Source organism: Alosa sapidissima, chromosome 10, assembly GCF_018492685.1.
Source record: "Alosa sapidissima isolate fAloSap1 chromosome 10, fAloSap1.pri, whole genome shotgun sequence".
NCBI lineage: Eukaryota > Metazoa > Chordata > Actinopteri > Clupeiformes > Clupeidae > Alosa > Alosa sapidissima.
This window is the reverse complement of record NC_055966.1, coordinates 35,249,682-35,269,614: the sequence shown is the minus strand read 5'-3', so window position 1 is coordinate 35,269,614 and position 19,933 is coordinate 35,249,682. Positions and strand designations below refer to the sequence as shown.

Sequence of the window (19,933 nt, the reverse complement as noted above, 5' to 3'; positions counted from 1 at the left end):
GTTGTTACTGGAGCACTCACAATATGCTTTAACCTGAATTCTTACAGAGTACTTACACACAACTCCAAGTGTAGACTCTTCCTAAAGAATGCCTTTGAATTATTTAGAATGCAAAAAGATAGCTCACATATTTAAGCACGCTTAGAATCGCCATTTATTTGAAAAACAACTCATTTTGTGTTTCTAGGACTGTGGTCTTGTTTACTCCGGTACGGCCTGCACTTTTATTATTATTATTATTATTATTATTATTATTATTATTATTCAATACATTTTAAATGTGTCATTGCTTGGTTAAGCTCTCATGGAACTTTGTCCCCTAATGTAATAATCTTAAAAATGTATAAACATACACAGAGGTGAGAAAAATCCTTTAAGAAACGTCTGAAAAACAGAACATTCATGATTATACTTACTTTGTGTCTCTCTGGTCAGAGATTTCATTTGTGTGGTAGAGAAATTGTTAAATAATATATTAAAACTCAATTAACACATTCAGTAATTACTTGTGAGCACTTTCTGCTCTTGCTTGAATATGAGTTTAGGTTGTGTCTATGTTTCCAAAATAACAGACATTTGATGGAACACTTGCAGAGCGTGTGATGTTTTATATGTGTTGAAAGCTACTGAATGTATATCTTCTATGAAATTATTGATGAATAAAAAAAAACTTTGTGGAAAGTTCTGCTCACCCGTTTACTCTGACCTAGTGATGTAATGGGCCTTTAAAGGTTCAGTCCATGCGGTTTTACTCAGACCTAGTGATATACTCAGTAATGGGCCTTTAAAGCAACACCAAAGAGTTTTTTTGTACCTTAAAATAATGTTTCCAAAATCGTTTCAGTGGTTCATCAACTTGTAACAGGGTGAACGGCACTTCTGCATTCGCTTCACAGCCCTCTATCGGCTATAACCGCACTATGTAAGTTTGCCAGATCGGGTAGCGGATCTGTAGTTCAATGGAATGAGACATAAGAAACTACAAATTTGACTTGCATCTGATGTCGCAATACATCGTACTTTCATAAATCGTGCAACATATTCTACCTTGTCTATGGACATTGTTATTTGCAAAGCCGGTGCTGGATAAACAAATAGCATGCGTGCGACAGAGGGAAAGTTCTTTGGTGTTGCTTTAAAGATTCAGTCCATGCGGTTTTACTCTGACATAGTGATATACTCATTAATGGGCCTTTAAAGGTTCACTTCATGGGACCACTGTAGTTTTCTGAAGGAGAAACTGTAAGAAACCTGAAATACAGCAAATTCAGAAAACATGAACAGAAAGAATGAGTGAAACACAAGGCTACTACTTAAAGAAAAGAAATGAAGGAAGAGAACTGCATACAAGAATGACTTCCTTCATGTATTCACACCAATAATCGTCTGCTTCACAAGACTAGAATTTATTTTACTCCTCTGCGACCATCTATTTCACACCTCTGCAAGGCGAGGAAAGGCCAGTTTACATACAGCACATTGTATACACAGTAATTTATTGTGCTTTACATAAACAAAAGCAAAAAAGAGTACATAAAATCATAAAAACGATAGTTTAAAAATGTTTAAGTACATATAATAATTAAAAGACATAAAAATATCATAGAATGATTGAAGGACAGAGTGCAGAACAACAAATTATTGGAACACAGACAACAACTTAACCTAGGCTCCGTCTATCGGCACACAAAAAGTATGTCCTTTATGAAACTCACACAAAAAGGAATGATGAGCATATAAGCATGAGAGAGAGCATGAGCAATAGTTTAGGGGGGGAAGCTTTAAAGTGGTCCTCCTCCTCCTAGTCAAACACCCAGTGAAAAGCAGCACTCTTGGATAGGGATGGGTCGCTCGACACAGTCCAGACACACGTCTCGAGCTTGCGAAACACTAGTGCTTCGAAACACCGCTTCGGAGCCTATCTTGAAATGAGGTTGACACGTGACCTATTGAAAAGAAGCTTCGTTACCTCACTGACACGTCATGCAGGTCTCAAAACACAGCACAGACTCACCCAAATAGGTAAACTGTTAATGCATTAAACAATTATATATATAATGTCTAACATAAGTCTGTGTATCCCCCATCTTCATGCTCTGGCCAGTATCAGGCTTTTACGGGCACATCTGTTCCACATGAATGTAACTTTAGCCAGTATGCTAGGCTATATGTAGCCTACATTAGTAGCCTAAACAACGTCAAGAATAGTGCCTATGAAGGAGCTTTTAGCTCGGTTGACTGCACGCTCGACTCCCGACCCGATAGTAGCCTACTGTTCGCGGGTTCAAGTCCGACGGTGACCGTGATTTGTTCAAGTAAGAGTTGTTCCTGGACCAACATTCTAAAGATGGTCCTGGACCAACAACTCTTTAACCAATCACAGCCTTGTGATGTCATCAATGTGAGCCTTCTGTTTCTCCCATTGCCATTTCAATGTTGGTCCAGGACCCACATTGTCATGTTTGTCCAGGACTGTCTTTAGAATTTTGGTCCAGCACCGTTTTTACAATGTTAATCCTGGACCAACATCGCCATGTTGATCCTGGACCAACATGGTGATGTCACTCCTGGAAAATGTACAACAAACAAAAGTGACTGCTTTAGCCTATTACCAAGAAGGGACCCAATAGTTGAATTAGCTTTGAAGCTCATTTAGCAATCTTATTGCCATGGTAATTCATGCTAATTTAAGCTGCTAGGCTAGCTTGCTAATAGGCAATACAAATCTGTCAGTTGTCGTTAGACTGTTTTTCTTTTTTGCTACATTTCTGAGAAACTTGCCATGTTTAAACCTTTTTACAATAAGCTGCAAAATATTTTGTCTGCATTGTTTATTCCAGGCCCATTATAGGGAAGTTTGTCCCTGTACATCACAGGGAAGTTGGTCAAGGTCCATCATAAGGAAGTTGGTCCAGGTCCATCACAGTGAAGTTGGTCCAGGCCCATCACAGAGAAGTTGCTTCATGTCCATCACAGGGAAGTTGGTCCAGGTCCATCATAAGGAAATTGACCTAGGTCCATCACAGTGAAGCTGGTCCAGGTCCATCACAGGGAAGTTGGTCCAGGTCCATCGCAGCGATGTTGGTCCAGGCTCATCATAAGAAATTTGGTCCAGGTCCATCACAGGGAAGCTGGCCCAGGTCCATCATAAGAAATACCAGTCTGCACCCACTCTGCTTTGGTCTGGACTCAAATGGATGGTCAAGCGATACATCACTGTTTTAATTTAATTTCATTGATTCATTCATTAATCTGTTTATACTATAATTTAAGAGGGTGGGACATGGGATTGACTTTTACCATGTTAAGCTATGGAGACTGACTGAGTGTGTCGTTAAGGCCACTTATTTGGAAGTGTCAAAATTGTTTTTTCTCTGTCAATTTTGAATATGTACATATATTTCAAAATATATTGTGAAAATATTTTTCAAATATTTTTTGTGTATGGGGAACATTATATTAATGTGAACACTTACTGTTACAGCTATAAAAATGGCAGAATCATCGATATGCATGATATTTCCATTCCATAACCGTGAGGTGAGCTACACGCTTCACAATGACAGCAAAGAGTTGTCATCGTTATGTGCTTTGTCCATCAGACAACGCAGCTTTCTGCGGCAAGACACGCATGCTGCTTGACTTGGTTCCACTTCCTATTTACCACATAACGATGATACTGGAAATTTAAATGAAGGATCAATATTCGGTTTTCTTTTATTTAATTTTAAAATATCCGGTCCTCGGTCGGGTATATTTTATAATATTTTATAACATATCATTGTTGTTGGTGCTGGGTAATAAGTCTTAGTGAATGTTTGATAACAACTCTTTGCTGTCATTGTCAAGCGTGTAGCCCGCCTCAAACATGGGACTGCCATGTGGCTCACACTGTCCACTCACTTCCCCCTTTTGATGGACATTGCTTGGCAAGCTTCAAAGTGCCTCATAAACAAACCACAGTATATCGGTTTCTAAATCTGCAGTCAGCAAGTCCCCAAATAATGTATGCAAGGTCAGCCACTGTTTCCAAATAGGAAATGTGACTCAACTGTACAACAGTTCAAAGATTACCCAGAAAGAAAAAGTTAAAGGCTATATTGGGTAAAGTTATACTGATGTCCCTGACTCTATAGCGATGTTAACTGTTCTTTTGTGACACATTATGTTACAATGTTACAATAAATTGTGAATGCTATTCTATGTTGCCACTGTCATTCCACAATCTACCCAAACTCTTTTGCAACCAATAAACATGATTCTCTGAGATTGTAAAATAATTATATATGGCTTGGTGACACCTCAAGGTAGGTGGTAAATTCAGAGATTCTTAGAAAAGTGTATGGCTCCATTCTCATTCTTCTTTCCCAACTTGTAAAGAGACTTTGTGCACAATCCCAGATACAGGGCAAAAACAAGCAAAAGTGTTTAGGAAAAAGTCCACACACTCCTTGGTATTTTCTTTTCTTGATTTTATTTTCTCATAGTTTGGCAAGACGTTATGACCTTGATTGTTCTTCCTCAGATTCACTGCACACAGGCATTGCACATGGTCTAAATCACTTGGCCAACAGTATAGGGGGGAGCCAGCTCAGTAACTCATTAACCCTTACAGATATGGCAGGCAAGCTTGTGGCGTGACTAATGCCAAACAAATGCATAAGAACATTATAAGAAACATTAGTAGAATTAGTAGACCAAAACAGATCTCTAGTGTATACAAATGCAGATTTGAAAAAAATATAGAGTTCAATAATTCGTTAGATTTTCTGTTCACAGTTCATATTACAGAAAAGGTCTGATTACAAAATCTTAAGCATTAATCATTAAGCCCTCTTGGGGCCAAAGTTTCCTGGTGGTAGATCTAAAAAGCCTCTCTTTTTAAAAGCTGACTGTCTATGTCCCCTCCTCTTCGGTGGTTTTTGACTTGTTCTATCCCTATGAACCTCAGAGTTCAGAGTGGGTGTCCAAATTTGTTTAAATGAACAGCCAGGGGACTCTTATCATGATTGTTTCTGATGTTGCTTCTGTGTTCACATCATTGTCTTCAGAGCCCTGCATGTTTTTCCTACATATGCTTTCCCACAGGGACATTTGATCAAATATACCTAATTAGTAGTGCTGCATGTGATTTTTCCTTTAACCCATAGTTCTTTTCCTGTTATAGGGTGATTGAAGGAGTGACATTTGTGTGTGAACTTGTCCTGTGCACAGTGTCCACATGGATAATTTCCATCTGGAAATGTTGCAGTGTTGGTGCAGGTGGGCAGTCTGTTTTCATAGTCTCTGATGTTGTCTGGCCTCTTGTAGATAATTAAAAATATAATAGAAAATATAATAGAAAATAAAATATATACAAAAAATATATATTGACAAAATATATATTGACAAATATGACAAAAAATTTTGACACTTAAAATATAATTCAATATATTTTTCCAAATAAGTGCTCTTACCGACCCACACTCCGTCAGTCTCCATAGCTTAACATGGCAAAAGTCAATCCCCTACTTGAACTGCTGTTTCATGTCCCACCCCCTTAAATTATAGTATATAAACAGATTAATGAGGAGAAAATTAAATTGAAACAGTGATGTATCTCGTGTGTAGCAGACGTTGCTGCCATTGCACAAGGCTATTGACCATTCATTTGGGTCCAGACCAGAGCAGAGTGTGTGCAGACTGCAGAGTGCTATTTCTTATGATGGACCTGGGCCAGCTTCCCTGTGATGGACCTGGACTAACTTTCTTATGATGAGCCTGGACCAACATCCCTGCGATGGACCTGGACCAGCTTCACTGTGATGGACCTGGGTCAACTTCCTTATGATGGACCTGGACCAATTTCCTTGTGATTGACCTGGACCAGCTTCATTATGATGGACCTGAACCAGCTTCACTGTGATGGACCTGGACCAGCTTCCCTGTGATGGACCTGAACCAACTTCCCTGTGATGTACCTGGACAAACTTCCCTATGATGGACCTGGAATAAACAAAGCAGAAAAAATATTTTGCAGCTTATTGTATAAAGGTTTAAACATGGCAAGTTTCTCAGAAATGTAGGAAGAAAAAAAATCAGTCTAACGACAACTGACAGATCTGTATTGCCTATTAGCAAGCTATTTTTTTGTATTTTACTTAGCCTAGCAGCTAACATTAGCACGAATTACCATGGTAACAAAATTGCTAAATGAGCTGCAAAGCTATATCAACTATTGGGTATCTTCTTGGTAATAGGCTAAAGCAGTCACTTTTGTTTGTTGTACATCTTCCAGGAGTGACATCACCATTTTGGTCCAGGACCGTCTTTACAATGTTGGTCCAGGATTAACATTGTAATCGTGGTGCTGGACCAACATTGTAAAGACAACATTGTAAAGTCGGTCCTGGACCAACATTGTAATGACGGTCCTAGACAAACATGACAATGTGGGTCCTGGACAAACATTGTAAAAACGGTCCTGGACAAACATGACAATGTGGGTGTCTGTAATGTTGGTGTAGATATTTTTATTGACCACCAGATGGCGTTGTGGAGTAGTGTGTCAAAAGCTTCGAAGCATCAAACCAGTTTGGCTGTAGAAGCGCCACTGTTTCAAAAGCCTCGCTTGGCACATCCCTACTCTTGGAGATCCTTGAAGTAGCCATGTTTGGCCGTGCACACATGTTTCCTTTTCGGGTCTAAATGCCCAGCCAGTAGGGCCCAATAGTATTTAACACCCAAATAGAGAGATCTGCAACCATCTTTTATCTTCCTTCTACTGTAATCTCTTGGCCTTTTCAGTTCCTCTTCTCTGTTTACTCTATTCAAACAGTTCTGCTTTTACTAGGACACATTAACTGGCACATTTCACTATGAACCCGACAAAATATATTTTTTAATAAATATGCCTTACTGTTCATGTACAAACAGTTATGCAGAGGTTCAAAGTAGCTTAGCTATTTGTTGTGTGAAACATTATGGACACACATCATGATTAAGTGTCTAATTTGTATGTTTCAGTAGAGGGTTCCTTGCCCTGTGATCTATGTTAATTTGACAAAAGCTGACCAACTCATCTGTAATCTCAGTGAGTGGCTATAAAACAACACTAACAATGAATGTGACACAGTTTAAAAAGTAATAATATCCCAGTCACAATATCTCCCACTGTCCATCATATAACCACCAACACTTATTATTAAACAGCTCACACTCCCTCCACATTCAGCTCGATCCAAAATGGATGACTTTGCCTTGTTATAGCTTTGCTTAAACTTTTCCTTAAGCCTTAAACTTTACCTTAAACCTTAAACTTTACCTTAAACCTTACACTTTTGATCTGCCTAAAGGTCCACACTTAGCAATGGAAATTTTGATTATGGTGCATGTTGCGAAATACAAATATTTAACTTGGTTGTTTATGCAACAACACAAACACAAAATACTATTGATTACTACTAAATTAGACCGTTCCACAGCAACTGCTGACTCTTTCACACTTTCTTCCTTACAGAGAATATGTTAAGATAAAAAAAACCTTTACCACAGGGTTTTATATATTTTCTTGTTGATAAACGACCTTTTCAGTTCCCCTTCTGCACCACACTACTTTGCCTGTGCATACACTGTTAACATTTGCAGAGGGACAGATGTCACTACTACTCATGGGACTAAACAACTGAAGCTCACCGCATCTCGAGTACTTTTGTTGGCTCATCGTAAAACTAAATTCCTCATCATGCGGTATGTGTGTGGCTTGTCTGTGGGTAGGCTCACCACCATTTGGCTGCTCTTGAATCTTAGTCTTTGGGGAAAACTGTCCGCTTTCATTGCCAAACACTGTGAGAACTTTGACGAGGACCAGCTCACTGACATGGGCCACACGATCCCGTGCCGCTATGAGCCTGGCCTGGGGCCGTATTCTGAATGTAGTGTGACCAATCTGAAAAAGGACCTCATGGAGGCCAAGCCGGACGTGAGGACCCTCTGCATCTCTCAGCTTGACTCGGTCATTCACACCGGAGCTTTCTCTCGTTTCTGCTCTCTTAAACACCTCCATATCTGGGGACCTCACGTCAACAGGGTCCAGAGTTGGATGTAAGAGGTTTAAAGTTGCTTGGTATCTCAAATGAAACTTTCAAGCCTCTGCTAGGGCTTGTGAACTTGCACCTGGCTTATATCTGTTCAGTCGACCTTGGAGATGTTTTCCGCCTGCTACCCACTGGCATGTCAAGACTGCACAATCTGACACTACAAAAGAAACCAAGGCACTAGGGCATGGCCTATTGATGTTCTGTCTGGAGTAAGAGCACTCAGCTTTCTAGGGACGCCTGTTGTTAACATTAATACAGACTCTCTGAAGGTTTTTCAGAATCTCTCAAGTTTCTCCTTCCACTGTGGAATCTGGAATTGGGCAGGTGAGGAAACTTCAGCTGAATGGAGACATTCTTAGAAATGTACATGTTGGCTTTATAGATATCTGTCATCTGGTGAATTATCTAAGAGTGAAGTCACTTACACTGAGCTACATCCAGGCTAAGACATTATCTGCAGAAGATATTACACAATGTGAAAAATAATTAGAAAACCTCAACATCTGGAACTCCGAAATACATGATCTTGATTTAAAGTTCTGGTCAAATTTGACAAATCTGGAGGCATTGGATTTGGCTCATGTGAGGCTGAACGAATCAAACTTCTGCTCAGCTCAACATCCGTCAGAGTCTAGACTTATTTCTCTCAACCTGGAAGGAAATTTACTTACAACAATCACAGTCAAACAGTTTTCTTGTATGCATCAATTGGAGATCCTTGATTTGAGTTTCAATTTGATCACAACGCTCCAAAAGTTGGCATTCTGGGGATTAACTCGTCTCCGGATTTTGAGGCTCACACACAACAACATAAGCAAACTAAATACTGATGACTTCAAGTGGGTCCCAGTTCTGGAGGTTCTAGATCTAGATCAGAATTCAATTGCCAGCATAGAGGATGGAGTCTTCAAGAAACAGAGAGAGCCGCAAGAGCTGAGGCTTGGTAAGCTGGACATCATATACATTCTAAAAATCAACATGATATTTTATGCCAATGAGATCCCACCTAAACTGCGTTATCTCAACATAGATGCAAGCTATGGAACAAATTTTGAAATAAGTCCAAAAAACGATTGCTCCAAACGGTACACTTATTTTCCATCTGAATGGAGACTATCTGGAGGTCAACCTGTGTGATAATGCATTTTTTAAAGCAGTCAGAGAGTTAGAAGTGAGCACCTCTCACTTCTCCTGCAGAACTGAGTTCATGGCACGCTGCTTCCCTAATCTGGAGTCGTTCGAGTTCCTCACCCGTATTGACAAAGTCACAGTCACCTACTCCGGGATCAACACCCTCAGGCACCTGAAACGCCTCAAACTGACCAACCTCAACTTTGCCAAACAGACAGACGCTGGAACGATCTTCCACAACCTCACCAAACTTCAGATCCTGGTCTTGAACAACTGCCGATTCACTTTCCTCACCAGGAGCATGTTCCAGAACCTGACCACTCTGCGCATTCTGTGCCTCTACAGTGCCTCCCCTCTCCTGCTGCTGGACGGGGTGTTTGACGTTCTCAACTCGCTGACCACTGTTGTGTTTGACAAAGTAGATTTCCGCTGTGACTGTGAAAACAGTTGGCTACTGAGATGGGCAGAGAGATCCGTACATGCTCAGGTACTGTTTTCTGTTTGATTTGTTTCGTTTCGTAATTCCATCATAATTTACCCTTGTTAGTCCCACATTGAGAGTGTAATTTTTGTTTTTCATCTAATGAGTAAAAGTAAAAGTTAATAATATTTTTTCTGGTATGTGAATTCATCTCCTCTCAGGTTATCTACCTCCAGAGACAGGAGTGCATGTGGCACTACAAAAAACGGAACTTCCTGTCCACTATGGAGCGTCTATGCCAAACAGACATGGAGTACCAGTGTTATCTGGCCACAGCTCTCACCATCTCGTTCCTCATGGCCACGGCGCTGGGTTACAACTTCGGTCGTTGGCCTTTCCTGGTACTCTTCTTCCGAGCACGTGGGCGGCTGGAAAGAAGAATCGGGCAGAGAAGAAGGAGAGGACGACGAATGGATGAACGTGCTGGGGAGGAGGAGGAGGAGGAAGATGTGCAGTTTGATGCGTTTGTGTCCTTCAGTAGCCGGGATGAAGCATGGGTGCTGAGGGACTTGGCGCCCCGCTTGGAGGAGCAGGGTGAGCCCAGGCTCAAGCTCTGCCTGCATAACAGGGACTTTGAGGTGAGCCGATCACACCAACGACATGGAACCCAAACTAGTGGGTCAGGCAGTGCATAAATGAGTTCCTGCTTATTATCATGGACTGACAATGGGACACAAAAGGGTAGACAGGGGGAGTTTTCTACATATCCATCAAAAAAATGATTGTAGGTGTCTTCTTAAAACAATTTCAACATATCTTGTTCCTAATGCATTTGTGCTAAAGGTGGGTAAAGGAATCGTGGACAACATTGCCGAGAGCATCTACAGCAGCCGTCGGACAGTGTGCGTGCTTAGTCGCCGTTACCTGCGCAGCGACTGGTGTGCTCTGGAGCTACGCGTGGCCACTCACCGCCTGTTGGCCGAGCAGAAACATCGGCTCATCATCATCTTCCTCGAGCACATCTCTCCCTTTGAGCTCTCAGCATTTCACCGGTAAAGCCAATAATGCTGTTCAGATTGCAAGGCAAAGTCGGCGCGGTTGATTTGAACCGCTATGAAGTCTTAACTGTGTGCTAATCTGTGCTGTGTTACATGGTGTTACGCAGACTAGCGAAGCTGGTGAAGTCACGGACGTACCTGGACTGGCCAGAGGACGATGCTGAGAGGGTGAATTTCTGGGAACGGCTACGTAGAAACATCGCTGAGGAAGACAGGGTGAGTGTGTGGAAAATCTGTGTGTGTGTGTGTGTGTTTGGTGGGGTGGGGCGGGGGAGTGGAGGTAAAGCCAAGAATGAAAGAAGTGTGATTGAAAGAAAGAGATTTGTTAACAGGAGGGGAAATGTATGCACCTTGGGATGTTGGAAAAGCCATCACCTTCATGCTCAATTTAAAGACAGATGCCATTTTGGTGAAAGGTGGACACCGGCGGCTGCCAATCCGGGCCCTGTTCTCCAACGGATATTTTGGATTTTCGTAATTTTCTCACATGTTACCCGTTGTAGGCCTGGGCAGAGAACATTGGCTCCATCTGAACTTGCCCCCTCCCATGCAGCCCTGTAATGAGCTCTTCCTGTTGCCTGGGAAACCAGGCCCATAACAAACAACTAGTGCAGGGGGGGTGGCTGGAGGAAGGGGTGAAGCATGGGTGCTGAGGGAATTGGCGCCCCGCTTGGAGTGTGTCTTGATCCAAGGATTCCAATGGTGCCTCATTTTTCAAAATCTGACGTACGGGTCAAAGGTTACGTGTATTCCGAAAGGCCAAAATACATTTTTGCTAGTTACAGCAACCCCTAGAGGTCAAAGGGCACAAAATTGTTTGTGTGTCCTCACAATGGAGTCCCAAGTCCCTGTACCAAGTTTTGTTTTGAGAAATGAAAAGTGTCACTGAGATATGAGCCTATTTCCTGTGATTATAGCACCCCCCTAGTGGTCAAAAGGCACCAAATGTATTGTGCGTCCTCAGGATGGGATCCTGAGTCAATGTGTCAAGTTTGGTTTCTATACGTGAAAGCGTCACTGGGCCTGGAGCATTCCCGCCAGTTGTAGAACAATGGGACCGGAGTTTGGTTTAAAAACTGAACATTATACGGACACGGACTGGTGCGGTAAATAAAATGTTTTCTTTCCCATGCATGTTGATTTTCCAACAAGAGGAGATAACATCCTGGACCTGGTCTACACTACACACAAAGGAGCATACAAAGCCACCCCCCTCCCCCACATTGGACTTTCAGACCATATCACTGTTATGCTAATGCCCGCATACAGACAAAGGGTAAAAGCGAACAAACCGGTTCGTAAGCAGGTAAAAGTGTGGCCTGAGGGAGCCTCCGATGCTCTTCAAGACTGCTTTGACACAACAGACTGGGAAATGTTTAAGCAGGCAGCCACTTACAACAACCGGACAGACATAGAGGAGTATACAGACACTGTAACCTCTTACATCACAAAGTGCATCGATGATGTGACCCACACAAAAGACATCATCACTCGGGCTAACTGGAAGCCATGGCTGACAGGGGATGTCCTCAGGCTGCTGAGGGCCAGAGACAAAGCCTACAGAGCTGGGGATGAAGCTGGCATGAGAACAGCGAGAGCCAACCTGTCCCGTGGCATCAAGGAAGCAAAAAAGGAATACACTCACAAGATAACCACCCACTTCAAAGACAGCAGGAACGCACAAAGCCTATGGCAGGGCATTCAGGCCCTCACAGACTACAAGCCCGCGCCACAGAGCTGTGAGAGCAACATCCCTCTGCTCAACAACCTGAACCGCTTCTTTGCTCGCTTTGAAGCACAAAACAGCACCTGCCCACAGAAGACCCCTCCCCCTCTACATGAGCAGCCCCTGTGCCTCTCTGCCGACAGCGTGAAGAGGACACTTGCTGCTATCAACACCCGTAAGGCAACAAGTCCAGACAACATCCCAGGCCGTGCGCTGAAGGACTGCGCAGGGGAGCTTAAGGATGTCTTCACAGACATCTTTAACACTTCCCTGAAGCAAGCCATCGTCCCATCATGTTTCAAAGCTGCCACCATCATACCTGTGCCGAAGAAAACTGCTCCATCCTGCTTCAATGACTACCGCCCTGTGGCACTGACACCCATCATCATGAAGTGCTTTGAGCGGCTTGTCATGTCACATATCAAATCCATTCTCCCCCCCACCCTGGACCCCTTCCAGTTTGCATACCGAGCCAAGCGGTCTACAGAGGATGCAATCTGCTCTGCCCTCCACCCAGCCCTCACCCACCTGGAAAAAAGAGACTCATATGTGAGATTGCTGTTTATAGACTTCAGTTCTGCATTCAACACCATAATACCACAACAACTCATCTGCAAACTTGACAAACTGGGACTCAGTACCTACCTCTGCAACTGGCTACTGGACTTCCTCTGTCAGAGGCCCCAAGTAGTACGTGTTGGCAACAATACCTCAAGCAGCATCACACTGAGCACAGGGGCCCCCCAAGGCTGCGTGCTCAGTCCGCTGCTCTTCACCCTGCTGACGCATGACTGCACTGCAACCTACAGCAACAATCACATAGTGAAATTTGCTGACGACACAACTCTGGTGGGTCTCATCACCAAGGGCGACGAGACCCAATACAGGTTGGAGGTCGACCATCTGACCACGTGGTGCAGGGCCAAAAAGGTGAAAGGAATGATAATACAAATGTGTGCTTGCGTGATGGATAACAATAAGTGTGCTGTTTTCAGCAAGCACACTTTATTATTAGGCTACACTTGTCTTTAATATCATCACATTTGTGGTGAGCGCCTGTCACTTTAAGAAGAACATGAACACAATTACCTTTCAGTCTCAAGGTTTTAAACTAGTGGAAAATAGTTTCGCATATTGTATATATATATGTGGATTCAATTCATCATGTTTGTTATGTCATTAGATAAAATACATGTTCCAAAAACTAAGAAGTTTAAGAAAATCTTTCTGGGATGAGATCATAGAAGAGACAAGTGTCTTGCAATATTCATTTCTATGAGTATGGAAATGCACCATAGTTTATCTTTTATTTATTTGCATTGTACAGGCATAATAATATTACATGCGCCAGTGCGCCTTACAAAATGTAAGTAACGTTAGATTTTTCGCTTGAGGAAAAAGTTTAGCAACTGCTAACATTAACCTTAAATCTCATGAGAATGCAGGCCTAATTGAGGTGTAACGTTAGCGAACACTACGTTTTTGTAGAGTTAATGTGAGCTATCATTGCAAAGTTATTAACCTCTATTATGAGTTCAAAGTCTGTCTCAAAGTGTTAGGACAAGGAGAGTTTCATTGAGATAAATTGGTTACATTTTCTACCCTATTCACTTAAGCTTTATATGATTTTTAAAAAAATAATAACTGGTTTTACAGTTGCTAGAGGACATGCTGAATACAAGTATGGATTTTGTGACACACATTTGTGTTTCACCTATAGCAGCGGTGGGCAAACTTTTTGGCTGAAGGGCCACATTGGGTTTTGAAAATTGGCTGGCAGGCCGCACAACCCCCCCCCCCCCCCCCCCACACATAAAAAAGTACATTTTTTATAGCCTATCATTTAGTATCAAAATTATTTGTTTTAAAATATTAATTGCTTAAAAATTACTGATAATTTGATGCCGTTTAACAAATGTATAAATTATGCACTGTCGCTTTAAGAACAATTCACGTTTATTGGGGGCCTAGCAGCGAAGCTGCACAGGCACCCGTTGTTTTACTAGTTTGTCCTATTATTTAGGGGTCTGAGCAGCACAGCTGCAGGACCCCTATTGTTTCTGTACTGTTCATTTTTGGCCAAAATTCTGTAAAAGTCATACTGCAGCCTAAACCTTAACTCCAAAACTCTTGAAATTTTCAGGTATGGTTACCAGTACCCCCCTCTACCCATAACCCAAAATTTGGGGTACTGCACCCAAAGGTGGCGCTATTGGCAAAAAAAGTTAATTATGCTTATTTCTCCTTACCAGATTGACCTAGACTCAAAATTCTTTCATAATATTAATCTCTAAACTCAGATGCATCTTTTTGGCCCTGGTCTTATGGTCTAAAAATGTTTACTTTTGCCACAATTTCATGGAAAAGCCAAACATCATAAAAAGTTTCACACTCTTCACCAAAATTCTCATAGACAATGTTTAGACCAAGCCTCACAACAGTTACAGCTCAGAATTTTGATATTTTGTTCCATTTCAGAGATATAGGCCAATAAAGTTCGACCACTCAGCCCATTTCTCCTATATCACCTATATTCCTATATGAGTATTTTTTTTCTTGGATAACAACCATACAACCATCATTAGGTGGATACCATTAACAGTGCACATTTTCAGATCTGTACTCTTTTTTATAAAGCCCTTAATTCTATTGTAAAATGTATGCTAGGAATTTTCTTGATGTTGTGTGTTTGCCAACACACATTTTCACCATGTGAATGTGACTGCCCAACATGTAGGATTATCAGTGGCTCAGTGGGATAATGCCTTGTACTGGTGTTTCAGAGAGTTGAGAGGTTTAGAGTTCAAATCCCCGCTAGAGCTTTAGGCTCAAGCTGCACATGCTATTGGTTATTGAAGATTCACACCATTAAACAGCACCTGAATGACATCAGGCAATCAACATTCACACTCATCAGTTTCCAAGAATCAGAATGCTGAGACACTCTATGGCATTTAGGGGAACTTCTTTGTTTACTATTTTTCCTTCATCATTAAGTCTGTCATATTTATATTTCATCTATTAGTGTTCTTCTCTACAAATGTCTGTTTGCCCCAGAATTTCAAAAAGTTTTCAGGTGTACTCTTTCAGGAAAGCCCTTCATTTTATTGCACATGCTATTGGTCATTTAAGATTCACATCATTGAACAGCACCTGAATGACATCAGGCAATCAATATTCACACCCATCAGTTGCCGAGACACTCTTATGGCATTTAGGGGAACTTCTTTGTTTACTATTTTTCCTTCATCATTAAGTCTGTCATATTTATATTTCATCCATTAGTGGCTGACAAATATGGGTTTTGTTAGGTGAAAAAGGGATTGAAAGCAACTAATACATTTACATATTTGACCATAAAGCTTTGTCATTCTTCACACACTCATAAACATTAAACATTATTTATATATTTCAATTATTAAAAATAACAAATGTATACAATATATCTTCAACCTCAAGTATGCAGCTAATAATGAAATAAAATTGTTATTTAGACAAGATGAACTTCTCCCCACTGTGAAATGTAGAAATGCAGATGCTACAAGGACGAGAATTCAAACACACCCAACAATTTACCATTTGTTGATGTGATTGTGGTTCATTGGCATACAGTACAGTATGTAATTTCTTTATATTAAGGATTGGCATAGAGGCAATAGGACTGGTTGGCGTTGTCGGTGCCTTTTGCTCTGTGAACTTGAACAGGCAAACTTGCTCATCACTGAAATACCGTAAAACCATTGCTTCCTAATAAACAATTAATTGTAGGCTAGTACTATTTTTTCCAGTGTGCCCACTCCACACACTCACTACATTAACATGTGCTACACAATTCCCACATCTCTGAGACCAGTTGGAGCAATTTAATTTCTCTGTTGTTGAGATTTCGAGTTTCGGGCAAGTACAATGCCCGATGCCAATGCTCATGGGGGAGCCATGGCCCACTGGTTAGCACTCTGGACTTGTAACCGGAGGGTTGCCGGTTTGAGCCCCGACCAGTGGGCCGCGGCTGAAGTGCCCTTGAGCAAGGCACCTAACCCCTCACTGCTCCCTGAGTGCCGCCATTGTAGCAGGCAGCTCACTGCGCCGGGATTAGTGTGTGCTTCACCTCACTGTGTGTACAATGTGTGCTGTTTGTGTTTCACTAATTCACCGATTGGGTTAAATGCAGAGACCAAATTACCCTCACGGGATCAAAAAAGTATATATACTTATACATACTATACTATACTTATACTACAACAATGTTGTTTGGGCTGTTTTTAATTATTGGGCTAGGCCCGAGTTTCATTTGACATTTCAGTTGGACTGCTTGAAGCCATTTGGATAATTCAGTTGGGTACAGAGCCAAGACCATCATGAGTCTTTGAACAAAAACAAAAGACCTGTTGCTTAGCTATTGCTAAGCCCTATGCATCAAACGCAGATTAGCCATAACAGCCGCAGGCAGACATCTTCAGCCTTTTTATTTGCCTCATTCACACAGCGGCCATGTATATCACATAAGGAGGCTAGAGACTGAAGAACTTGAGTGAAATGTACCAACCAAGTACCAGCTAGGAGGTTGTATCAAGGAAGACCAGCCAAGCCTTGTACATCCCTGGCCGTACCTGTACTAAAATGCCTTCATTTTCAAATGGCATATATGCGGCTGAAACAGGTAGCTTATTGCATCCCAAATTTTTCAATATTAACATTTTTATTTATTTATTATTTGTTAAAATATTTTTTTTAGGCTTTTTGCCTTTCATTCAGATAGGACAGTGAAGGTAGACAGGAAGTGAGTGGGAGAGAGAGATGGGGTGGGATTGGGACATGACCGCAGGCTGGATTCGAACCTGGGTCCCCGTGGGCAGTTGGGCCTGTACATGGTATGGGCGCTGTAGCCTGCTGCGCCACAGCGCCCCCCCCCCCCAATGTTAACATTTTAATATGACATTATAATCATTGGCCTTTACAAAAATGTTTTCTTGGGGAGGTGAGGTAGTGCATAGGCCCCTGTGATGTGGGGAGGTGAGGTAGTGCATAGGCCCCTGTGATGTGGGGAGGTGAGGTAGTGCATAGGCCCCTGTGATGTGGGGAGGTGAGGTAGTGCATAGGCCCCTGTGATGTGGGGAGGTGAGGTAGTGCATAGGCCCCTTGTAAAGGGTATTTTTGTCCCCCTTATTGGGGGTCTAGCAGCAAAGCTGCAGAACCCATTGTGTTTGTAAATATTCTTATCAAGTGTGCTTGCTGAAAGCGAAGCTGCGTGGCAACCCATAGGGATTCTACCTTTTCTTATTATTGGGGGCCTAGCAGCGAAGCGTAGTCGCCAGCGTACCCATGACATCAAGACATGACAAATACATTTAAAAAATAACAAATACAAAAATTGCCGGATGGAGCGGCGTAGTCGCCAGCGTACCCGTGACACCAAGACATACAAGACAGACAACAAAACAAATAAAAAAATAAAATATATTTAAAAAGGGGTAAAAGTGATTAGTCCAATTTCCAAACCAGCTGAAAATGTCCAAGGGCAATAATGATCTGTGAAAACTGCGCACAGAGCTGTGTCTTCGCAACCGATGCAATGCCAACAAAGTTCTTTAGCAACTGACCAACCCAGTGAATTCACTGGCAGTCTGGAGATAACATTAACGTTAGAAGCTAGGCCTTGTAGACCGCAGTCTGGAGATGACTGGAGATGACACAGTCCAAAGTACTGGGCGATCGTGTAGATCCGCAATTCGGTGGACTTAACAGCGACCATTTGTTGCTCCGTCAGATTGTAACTCTTCACCGTTAACGTTAGTCTGCAGTTTGCAAGGCAACTCACAGGTCAGCAACAGCTCGGCGGCCACGGCAGATCTTTCGCAGAGTAGCTAGCCTAGGTCCAGCTGTCCCGAGAGATCCCGCGACCAGACAGTGAAGTGCACTGTTCACGGATGGATGGAAGGATGTCAGAGGCCCAGTTAGTCTGCAGTTGGCATGGCAGCTCGCAGGTCAGCAACAGCTCGGCGGCCATCGCAGAGTAGCCTAGGTCTGGCTGTCCCGAGAGATCCCCTCGACCAGATAGTGAAGTGCTGCACCGCTCACGGATAGATGGAAGGATGTCCGATGACCAGCTAGGGCAAAAGCTAGCCATAGCAAGCTCCCAATGGACAAATGTCAACGACATCAGCTGACTTAGAAGCAGTAAAAAGGACTAAAAATAACACGAAAACTATCAAAAATAGCGTAAATAAATAGGGGGAAAAAATGGCCGTAAAATAATCAAGCAATTGGCACAGAGGTATTTATTCTAACTCCAAGATTATACAACAATTGGGTTCTATGGAACTATTTATTTGTTTCTGATTGGCCGAGAGACGTTCCATGAGTTGGAATATCCCTGGACATTTCAACTCAGACTTTGCACAGCTAATAATAAATCACTCCGCGATACAATGCGAAGATTTGACACAATGTTCTCATCCCAGCCCTCCACTATTTTAAGCAATGGGTTACTCCTTAGCAAACCATAACGAAACAGTGCTTCACCATCGTCACGTCAGGCTGTGCACAGTAGTGTAACATTTATTCACCATAAATTAATAAAGTTGAGTGGTTCTGCAATGTAGACTATGTTTCCGTTTTTTTGCAGTACCATGTCCCATACATGACATGGCCCAGTGTCCTTGTAACATGCATGCAGCAAACCTAGATATGAATGTGATTTCAGCCCGACTTTCAACATTTCTTTCAAGAAGACACGTAAGCCACAAAGACCCGTAACAAGGGATCTGGAATGTTGGTTACCTAGCAACCAAGACGCTGTCTATTGAAAAGGGAACTATTTTTTAATGCGTAAGAACGATGTCGAAATTAACATTTTTAAACAATAACGGGATGTTTTCAGATTATTTAGTTTGTGGTAGAATTGTTGTATAAAAGCAATATAGCACTCGTGATCGTGGGATTGTTCATGTTGCCTGCGCCACTCGGCCTCCGGCCTCGTGGCTACGGCCGAACAACACCCGTGGGATTATCCATGACCAACCCTACTCTCACTCGTGCTATATTGCTTAATTAGGCTACAAAACTAAGCCCATTTATTGCAATTTACCCATTTAGTGTTTTTAATTGCCAGTGCCATCAATTAAATAATGTTCAAAATGCTCTCTGTAAAATTGCTGTCCATACTATGTTGTGTCCATACTATGTTGTGAAGTGCTGGGAGGGAGAAGAGGGAAAGCAATTTAATGTATTAATATGTAGCCTACAACAAGTTTCATGCTGTAATCTGTAATCAACATAAATATCTGTTTTATGTAGATTTCTACACCTGCAGCATTTACCATTAGGCTACTAACAAATAATTTTACCATTAGGCTACTAAAACATAGCCTACCATTAGGCTACTAACAAATAATTTTACCATTAGGCTACTAAAAAATCATTTCTGGGGTGAGCCTATTTGCTATGGTAACCAAGCAACCTGTGTCTGTGTGTGCACGCGTGCGGTGCGTGAGGAAAGATGAGGGTGCATGCATGTGTG

General features: G+C 42.1%; 1 protein-coding gene across 1 annotated transcript; it reads left to right on the top strand.

Moving 5' to 3' along the window:
- Positions 1 to 8,401: 8,401 nt before the first annotated feature.
- LOC121720055 (toll-like receptor 13) lies at positions 8,402 to 11,286 on the top strand. Its single transcript, XM_042105888.1, is given in 6 exon segments — positions 8,402 to 9,143; positions 9,145 to 9,696; positions 9,852 to 10,268; positions 10,474 to 10,682; positions 10,796 to 10,968; positions 11,192 to 11,286. Coding segments are annotated over 6 exon segments (1,812 nt in total). The 5' UTR covers positions 8,402 to 8,777.
- The last annotated feature ends 8,647 nt before the right edge of the window (positions 11,287 to 19,933 follow it).